The sequence below is a fragment of the Octopus sinensis genome, unplaced genomic scaffold (genome assembly GCF_006345805.1).
Source record: "Octopus sinensis unplaced genomic scaffold, ASM634580v1 Contig06878, whole genome shotgun sequence".
Lineage (NCBI taxonomy): Eukaryota > Metazoa > Mollusca > Cephalopoda > Octopoda > Octopodidae > Octopus > Octopus sinensis.
The window spans coordinates 10,001-20,000 of record NW_021829631.1 but is presented as its reverse complement, the minus strand read 5'-3'; the positions used below and the strand labels follow the sequence as shown (position 1 = coordinate 20,000).

At 37.8% G+C, this 10,000-nt stretch overlaps 1 protein-coding gene across 3 annotated transcripts in view; it reads right to left on the bottom strand.

The window, feature by feature from the left end:
* LOC115227682 (E3 ubiquitin-protein ligase MIB1-like) overlaps positions 1-10,000 on the bottom strand; it is a 23,016-nt gene that overhangs the window by 10,542 nt on the left and 2,474 nt on the right. For 2 of the 3 annotated variants that reach the window (XM_029798431.2, XM_036498699.1), the window contains exons 2-5: positions 5,488-5,633; positions 4,090-4,203; positions 1,525-1,629; positions 203-347 (exon numbers count right to left, since the gene is read on the bottom strand). In XM_029798431.2, coding sequence (XP_029654291.1) covers positions 203-347; positions 1,525-1,629; positions 4,090-4,203; positions 5,488-5,610 — 487 coding nt within the window. In that variant the 5' untranslated portion in view covers positions 5,611-5,633. Of the gene's footprint in view, positions 1-201; positions 348-1,524; positions 1,630-4,089; positions 4,204-5,487; positions 5,634-10,000 lie in introns of all 3 variants that reach the window. The other variant, XM_036498700.1, reaches the window with a different exon arrangement.

Here is a 10,000-nt window from a genome sequence, read left to right as displayed (position 1 = left end):
AGACGGAACAATCAGATAGCACTCCAGTAACTTATAATATAATAAATTCCAACGTAAGTTATCTTTTAAAATTGTGTAATCACAGAATTTTCAGACCTATAAGTGTTAATTCAATATAAATACAGAACTTTACATCATGTACCCCCATTTATATATCAATAATAAGTGTGAAGGAAAACGAAGAAAAAACAGTTAAACTCACTAGCATCATCTTCTTCCCCAACTTTCATACTTTGGGGTACTTTTGTGCAGCACAGAGGGTTGAATAAAAATATTTTACCAGACACCGACACAAGCAAATCACCGTCTGGGAATGCAATTTTTATGGTACCAATTTTGCCTAATACCTACAAAGATACAAACAACATGCTAAATGAAGTCAAACTGTAAATTTGATCCACGTCATATGAACAGGCTGAAAAAAAAATCATAAGGGATCAAATTAACGATATACATATCTATTTTTAATGGTTCAAAAGATAATGCTTGCGTCCATTACACATTTATGTACTTAGATATATATGTAAGTATTTCTAATCCAGAAACGCGTTCGTAAATAACCCTTAGACTTTGCTTTCGTTATTTCTTCCATCTGTTTTACATATGTGAATTACAGGGATATGTCGTATGTGGAGTCTCATTTGTAGAAAATAGAAATAAACAGTCTTTGACTGCTATTTCTAATTTTTTTCGGTATGTGGCTAAGCAACCTGTTGCTTGCCCCTTTTATTTATATACAAAAATATATATTGAACTTTTTTTTATAAAAGTTCCTACCGTTAATGGTTATATTTACATGCCGAAATCTACCCGTAAATAATTGTTGGTTTAAAAAAAAAAACTATTCAAACTATTATTTACTCTTATTATATTACTATATGTAAGTATTATATATGTATATATATATGTGTATATAAATATATATTCTTTTCTTCTTTTATTCTTTTACTTGTTTCAGTCATTTGTCTGTGTGTTGTGTTCCTGAGTATGACACTGTATTTCAAGTTGCTCCAGCTCACTCAGTTGTAGAAATGAGTTGCGACGTCACTGCTGCTAAGCTGTAACGACCTTTGCCTTTCCCTTGGATAACATCGGTGGCGTAGAGTGTGGAGGCTGGTATGTATGGGTGACAGCTGGTCTTCCATTAAAATCAACCTTACCCAGACTTGTTCCTCGAAGGGTAACTTTCCACGGGCAATTCCATGGTCATTCATCGCCAAAGGAAGTCTTTATTCTTTACTCGAGTACTATATTAAATGAATAAAGGATACCAAAGAAAATTAGACATTACATAACAGAAAAATTACAGAAATTGAAAATCAAATATCGTTTTTAGACGGTTGAACTGCAAGTAGAAAAGTTATAAATGGTACACAAATATATGCATATATGCGTGCATTCGTATATCTATTTACATACTATGTCAAGAAAATAAAACATGACAGTTGTGGGTGAACCAACTTGCATCGTTTGTCGAGCAAACTAGGTATATTAGGAACTACACAACTTAAGAAATACACTCACCGATGTCATATCAGAAATCCATCCACCATGATTAACCTGATATCTTTTAACTTTTTCGGTATCATCAAGTATCCTAACTGCATCTCCAACGTTAAATTTGTCGATCTGAAACAGAGAAATTTAAATGAGATATAACATAAGAAAGTAAGAGAGGAGGAGGAGACAGGGAGAGTTTTGAGTGTGGGAGTGGGTTTCAAGAAAAAAGAGTGATTTACGAGAAGGCGTAGTTGAAGGAGGAAGAGAGAGAGGGGGGGAAAGAAAGAAAGAACGAAAGAAAAAGAAAGTTAGAATGAATGAAAGAATGAAAGAAAGAATAAATGAATAACTGAGAGAAAGAAAGAAAGACAGAAATAGGAACGATAGCTAGCCAGCTAGCAAGATAGATAGATAGATAGATAGATAGATAGATAGATAGATAGATAGATAGATAGATAGATAGATAGTTCAAATTCCGCCGAGGTCGACTTTGCCTTTCATCCTTTCGGGGTAGATTAATTAAGTACCAGTTACGCACTGCGGTCGATATAATCGACTTAATCCGTTTGTCTGTCCTTCTTTGTCCTCTCTGTGTTTAGTTCCTTGTGGGTAGTAAAGAAATAGGTATTTCTTCTGCCGCTACGTTCTGAGTTCAAATCCCGCCGACTTTGCTTTTCGTCCTTTCGAGGTCAACAAATTAAGTACCAATTAAGTGATGGGGTCGATGTAATCGACTATCCCCCGCCCCAAAATTTCAGGCCTTGTTTCTATAGTAAGAAGGATTGCTTATCCGTTGAATCTGTAGTGTTACCCTGATGAACGAGAGAATATTTCACTGAGGAATATGGCAATCTATCTCACGGACAATAAACATTGTTAGTCATAGTAATTTTGCTTCTTCTATACCCCATAACTGGATGAAGTAAAAGTAATGACAGGCTTCAATATTCCACTCCACCCACCTACTCTACCCAAAGACAGAGCACACTGGAAAGGAGCATGCATCAGATCCAAAACCAAAATCAGGGTATTGTAAGCAAATAGTTCTTTTGTCACTTAGATTAGTTACCATATTGTTGAACCATACTGCTTAGCAGAGAAGAAGGTTTGCTGGTGTAAGCCACTCGGTGTAAGCTTGTTGTCAGTGTACGAGGGGCGTTCAATAAGTAATGCCCCTGACCCGCTTCCCATAGCAGTAGAGCAACGAAACTTGACACAGTTATTAGTCTTTTTCTACATAGGAACCACCCAGAGTTACGCATTTCTCCCATCGTTTGATGCAGCTCTGGGGACCGTTTTTGTAGAAGAACCCAGCTTGGTCCTCCAACCTCAACGTGACTTCAGAAATCAAGGCTGCATCATCTGGGAAACGCTTTCCTTTCAAAAACAACTTCATGATTGGGAAGAGGTGAAAATCAGAGGGTGCAAGGTCAGGAAAGTAGGGGGGATGGGGAGGACTTCATAGCCATACGCCTGTGCTTCTGATCTGGCGACAAGCGAGTTGTGGACCGGAGCGTTGTCCTGCAGGAGGAGGATGTCTTTGCTGATCTTGCCCCGCCTCTTGATTTTGATAACTTCTCTTAATTTCCTCAAAAGTGAAGCATAATAGGCTCCTGCAATTGTGGTACCCTTTGCCAGGAAATCTGTCATCACTACTCCGTCCTGGTCCCAGAAGACTGTGAGTATGATCTTGCCAGCGGAGTGCTGCACCCTTGCCTTCTTTGGAGGGGGTGAGTCACGGTGCTTCCACTGCATTGACTGGGCTTTGGTCTCTGGATCATCGTGATGGACCCAGGTTTCATCCTGTGTAATCAGTCTTTTGAGACATTTTGAATCATCTTCTTGGCACATCTCCAAATTCACCCTCGAGCACTCGACGCGCTCTTGCTTCTGGAAAGGCGTGAGCAGCCTGGGAATCCATCTGGCAGACACCTTTTGCATATGCAAATGGTCATGAATGATAGTTTCCACAGACCCGGTACTAATCTTGACCTCATGGGCTATTTGGCGAATAATTATGCGTCGATCTTCCAAAATGGCAGCCTCAACTTGACGGACAGATGCCTCATCAATGGCAGAAGGGGGCGACCAGATCTGGGAGCTGTTTCCACAGAGTTCCGACCATGTTTGAATTCACGATGCCAGCGTTTTACAAGGTCATATGATGGGGCATCATCACCATAAGTTACTTTCATTTCATCAAAAGTCTCCCGTGGTGTGCGTCCTTTCAAATACAAAAACCGGATCACTGCTCGACACTCAACAGGCTCCATTTCACACTTGACTCGGTTCAAACACCTGTAAATCAGAAACCACAATTAATTCAGAGATGTAGTTTGCCACTTACTCTATAGAGATATAAATGATTGCACATACAAAATTTCAGCTGGATCAAACAACTGCAAGTGGGTCAGAGGCATTACTTATTGAACGTCCCTCATAATATTGTGGAAGTAAGTTTATCCAAGGAAAACGCCATGAAGCAGACAAGTTTTATTAATTGTAAAACATTTAAGCCATATTGGTAAAAAAATATTATAAACGTAGAAGGTACTGAATGTTACGGAGATTATGACCTTATATACTGACCTTTGTGAGAGCTTTTGGATTAAAGCGCCATAATTTGTTACCAAGTTCTTCAAATTTCACAATCACATCGTCGACATTATTAAGTCCTTGAACTATGCCAACTTGACCTATAAACTGAATATAAAGTGGGTTAACAAATATTGTACATACATACATGCATACATTTTTACATACATACATACATACATACATACATACATACATACATACATACATACATGATGGCTGCCCACTCTTTATCGAGTATGGCCATTGCACGAAGCTTAACTGTTACTGGTGCTGTGATCGAATGTGACTTTTTAGCCCAGCTACATACATACATACATACATACATACATACATACATACATACACACGCATGTTATGTATTCAAATGTATATATGTGCCACATGAACGGGGAAAAAACAATTCCAAACATACAATAAGATATATGGCGTATTTAAAATGAATTCGGTTCTCAGCACCAAATTTCACAGCACCGCGATTTTCAGACAAGAACTGCTATATTTGTTTCATTATTTTCCTATTAAATTTATACTTATAAATGTGCATTCGTTGTTTTCTACATCTTTTTACAATCAAAAGGCGTAAGATAACAGGTATAAACTGATGGCTATGGGAGACCAGATTCACCCAGTAAATGTGGCAAGAAATGAAAGAAAAAATATTCATATTCATCAGAATATGCCACCCATCTCCAACGTTTTAGGATAATTTATTTGTGCTATAAAAGAAGATAAAATAAAGGAAAATAAATTTTGATGAAACATATATGGTAGCAATTCTGTAAATTTACAATGACATATTGTAGTGGTTGTGTGGTAAGTAGCTTGCTTACCAGCCACATGGTTCCGGGTTCAGTCCCACTGCGTGGGACATTGGGCAAGTGTCTTCTACTATAGCCTCGGGCCGACCAAAGCCTTGTGAGTGGATTTGGTAGACGGAAACTGAAAGAAGCCCGTCGTATATATGCATATATATGTGTGCGTGTATGTTTGTGTGTCTGTGTTTGTCCCCCTAGCATTGCTTGACAACCGATGCTGGTGTGTTTATGTCGCCGTCACTTAGCGGTTCGGCAAAAGAGAATCGATAGAATAAGTACTTGGCTTACAAAAGAATAAGTCCCGGGGTCGAGTTGCTCGACTAAAGGCGGTGCTCCAGCATGGCCGCAGTCAACTGACTGAAACAAGTAAAAGAGTAAAGAGTAAAGAGAGAGATATTTTCTTACAAAATTGTCATACTTCCGGCAGTTGGTTTCCTTTTCGTGGCTACTGCACTGTAGTCACTTAGTAATAGTAATCGTTCAACCAGTGATAGCTGTTTATGCATGTATGTATATATTTCGCTATCTATCAGTGACCTTATAGCATAATGAAAATACACAAGCCAGTACTTACGTTTGCCATAAAAGGAGTCCATCCGCCATGTCCTTCTTGTAACAACTTTACAGTATTTATGTCTTCAGATAGAGATACTCGGTCTCCTGCGTTGAATACACTGGTAGATGCGTTGGAATCCATTGTTTATACAAATACAAATTCACCTGAAACAAGCAATATATATATATATATAGGGGGCGTGCACTCTCAGGTATGCAAGGTATGCGTTGCAAGACCTGTGATTTTTTATCCATATGATCGGAAAATTAGATAAAATAGTTTCTTTGTTTCAAAGAAAATCCGTCCAGTTGTTTTGGAATATTTTGTCTCCCCTTCTCCTCTCTCAGTGACTCGTACTTCTGCTTTGAGAAGTTATGCTATGAGAAGATCCGCATGACAGACACTCCCTCTCTGTCTCAGTTTGTCCTTCCTTCCTCTCTCTCTCTCTCACTCACTTAGTGATTTGTTTAAAAGACATGCTAAGAGCATAGGGCATTTGAAATATTTTTACCCCCTTCCTCTCTCTCTTAGTGGCTCGTCATGCTTTGAGAAGACCCGCATGACATCCCTCTCTGTCTCTTTGTTAGTTTGTCCCTCCTTCCTCTCTCTCTCTCTTAGTGACTTGATAAAACAGATGCTAGGAGGAAAGGTCGTTCATAATATTTTGTACCGCCGTCCTCTCTCTCTCTCAGTGGCATGTCATGCTTTGAGATGACCGCATGATACCCACTCTCTGTCTCTTTGCTAGTGTAGAATTGTTGCTAACCTTGTTCCATTTCTGACCGGAACAAAAGCAGTCCCATAATTCTTAAGCTAGCCAGCTGAAATTTTGGAATAACTTAGCGGTAAGTTTGAATTTTTTAACCAAAACCTCTGTTTGCACTATTATACTTTTGGAGTGTTCGGAAAACAAAAAATATAATCTATATTATAATTCTTATTTCAGAAGTAGCTAATTAATCTTAAATTAATTTAACTAAGGTTATTTTTCCGTTTTGTTGAAATTGACTTACAATTTACGCCGGCGCTTCCACGTGTGTTCGTATATAAGAACAACCTTTTACGAAATAAGTGAAATGTGTGTTATAAACGATATTTTGAGAAATAGTTTTTCGAAAAGAGACTTCGATGGAAAACAATTAATTATAAATGGTGGGAGACCAGCACCGAATTTACCTAATCTGCGAAGCTACAACAAGAAATTCACGAGACAATTCCAGGTTAATTTGTATGAAAAGAAAAAATGGTTAACTGGGAGTGCTATCCTTATTAAATTATTCTGTTGGCCTTGTTTACTTTTTTGCTTAGAAAAGAATGTTTGGAATGATAAAGGCTATGATGATTTAAATAATTTACATATGGCTATGTTAAAGCACAAGCGTTCTCAAAAGCATATAAAATCTTTGATAGATCTTAAAATATTCGAGAATGTTCGCATAGACTTACAATTAGATGCATGTAAAAATCAAAGCATACAACACCATAATGAGAAAGTCAGACGAAACAGATCCATTCTGCAACGATTGATCGATGTTGTTATTTTTTTAGGTTTCCAGGAATTATCGTTTTGGGGTCATTTTGAATCTGAAGGCTCTAATAATAGTGGAAATTATAAAGAACTCGTATATGTAATCAGTAAATATGACAAAAAATAGAAATTCATCTAGATACAGCTTCTATCTTCACCGGTCTGTCAAACAGAATTCAAAATAACTTGATCGATGCAATTCATAAAGTTATGTTGAATAAGATGCAAAGGTAAATCGAGCAAGCTAAGTTTGTTTCTATTTTTGTTGATGAGACATCTGTTGCCTCAGCATATTCACAACTGTCAACAGTTTTACGTTATGTTAGAGAAGACTGTGTCACGAAAGAACGATTTATCGGTTTTAGTGATGTTAGTGCAGATCGATCTGCAAATGCTTTATCTGAACATGTTTTTAAATGCATTGAATTGTGGAAATGTGAAAACAAATTGATTGCACAAACCTATAACGGTGCCACTACAATGGCAGGACAATTAAATGGGTTACAGGCAAAAGTAAGGAAGAAATATGAATGTGCGATCTTTATTCATTGTTGTGCCCATATTCTAAATTTAGTTCTTTCACAATCATGCTCTGCTATGAAAGAATGCAAGATATTTTTTTGTACAATAAACGGACTGAGTATATTTTTTACGAAATCACCGAAAAGGGCTAGTGCGTTAGATAACATTGTTAAAAAAAAGATTTCCGAAAGCAACAGCAATGGAATTACTCCTCACGGCTTATTATTACCACAAAGGAAAATTATAATTTCATAATCAGCCTTTTTGAGCACATCATTGAAAATCCTGAAGCATAGGATGATACCACCATAAATTCAGCAATTGGATTCTTACACACTTTAAAAGCTCCTGATTTCTTATTTTTGTTAGAAGTATTCAGTGAGATCTTTTCTTTTACTGACGTCTTATTTAACATCCTCCAGAGTAAAAGTCATGACATAGTGCATTGTAAAGAGCAAATAGATAAAACTAGAACTGTACTCGAAAACAAACTTGATAATCGGAATTCAGAAATCCAAGAATATATCTATTGAGCCCCAACGACATTATAAAATGCTTTATAACAAAATTATCAGTACAATAGTTGACCAAATAAAAGCACGATATTCATCCTTAGTAGAGTTTAAATTCATGGACTTTCGAATTTCAACGAATTTGATGAGTATTGCAAACAATTTAAAAATCATGGGTACTATTTAAGAAGAGTGGTCCCGGTGCGCGCACCAGAGCATCCACGCCAGCTAGTTGTGGCTAGTCGATCCTTACTTTGTGTTTTGTGTTTTATTTACTTTGTTTAAAACATTATTTACTTTGTGTTTTTGTGTTTTATATATTTTGTTTAAAAAATTTATGTACTTTGCTAGATAGTCGTAGGATCGACTACTCACGACTAGCCAGCGCGACGTTTTTTTTTTCTAGGTCATACTGGGGTGATTGCATATTCAGAATCTCCCATATGTAAATCGTAGGAATTCGAAAATTTTTTGCTGAAAAATTGCCGGGGGCGGGGGCAAATAAATTCATTTCATGCCCAACCCCGGAAGTCACCGCACGCCACTGATATATATATATATATATATATATATATATATATATATATATATATATATCTTCTTAAAGACTCCGCGGTTACGACGAGGGGCCCAGCTGATACGATCAACGGAACAGCTTGCTCGTGAAATTAACGTGCAAATGGCTGAGCATTCCACAGACACGTGTACCCTTAACGTAGTTCTCGGGGATAATCAGCATGACACAGAGAGTGACAAGGCTGACCCTTTGAAATACAAGTACAACTCATTTTTGCCAGCTGAGTGGACTGGAGCAACGTGAAATAAAGTGTCTTGCTCAAGGACACAACGCGTCGCCGGGAATCGAACTCAAACCTTACGATCATGAGCCGAATGCCCTAACCACTAAGCCACCGCCCTCTCTCTCTCTCTTCTATATATATATATATACATATAATACATACATGTTTATATATATATATATATATACACAAATATCTCTGTATATATATGTATATATGTATGCATGTATTTTCGATTGATTTCTTTCAGTTCTATCTACAAAATCCACTGACAAGGCTTTCGTTGTTCTGAGGCTATAGCAGAAGAAGCATTCCAAGTCACCACACAGCGGGACTGAACCCAGGACCATGTATTTTGGAACCAAGTTTGTTAGCACACAGCCACACCTGCACCTATGTATGTGTGTGGGGGGTATGTGTGTATGGGTGTATATATGTATACATGTATATATGTGTATATATATGTGTACATATTACATGTACATCTATATATTATAGCAATAATAATTCTCTAAAAGAGATATAGACAGTAACTGCTCGATAACATAAGGGACTAAAGCCATCTGAATATGGCTAGGGACAGGGCAGGGTGGTGGGGGTGTTACTGTTGCATTTAGCCCCAGGCGAACATCGACGTCACCAGATAGGCCCGACACCGTCACGGTGTCCTTTAACCTGCAAAGGGAGGTAATACCCCGATGAAGCGGAAACCACACACGGACCATGGTTTCAAGGTGTATTGCCTATCGTCGGCGTGTGGTAGGCTTCCGCTTCCTCGACGAATTCTCACTCTGCAGGCTATTCATATATAGATTTTCAAGCAAAATACATTTGCTGATTTCGAAAATCTGTTCGAAAGCAATAATAATTCTCTAAAAGAGATATAGACAGTAACTGCTCGATAACATAAGGGACTAAAGCCATTACCTCCCTTTGCAGGTTAAAGGACACCGTGACGGTGTCGGGCCTATCTGGTGACGTCGATGTTCGCCTGGGGCTAAATGCAACAGTAACACCCCCACCACCCTGCCCGTCCCTAGCCATATTCAGATGGCTTTAGTCCCTTATGTTATATATATATATATATATATATATATATATATATATATATATATATATGTATAATTCAAAATGTGACCGCGTGTGTACCGTTGGCGATTTTTTCCCTC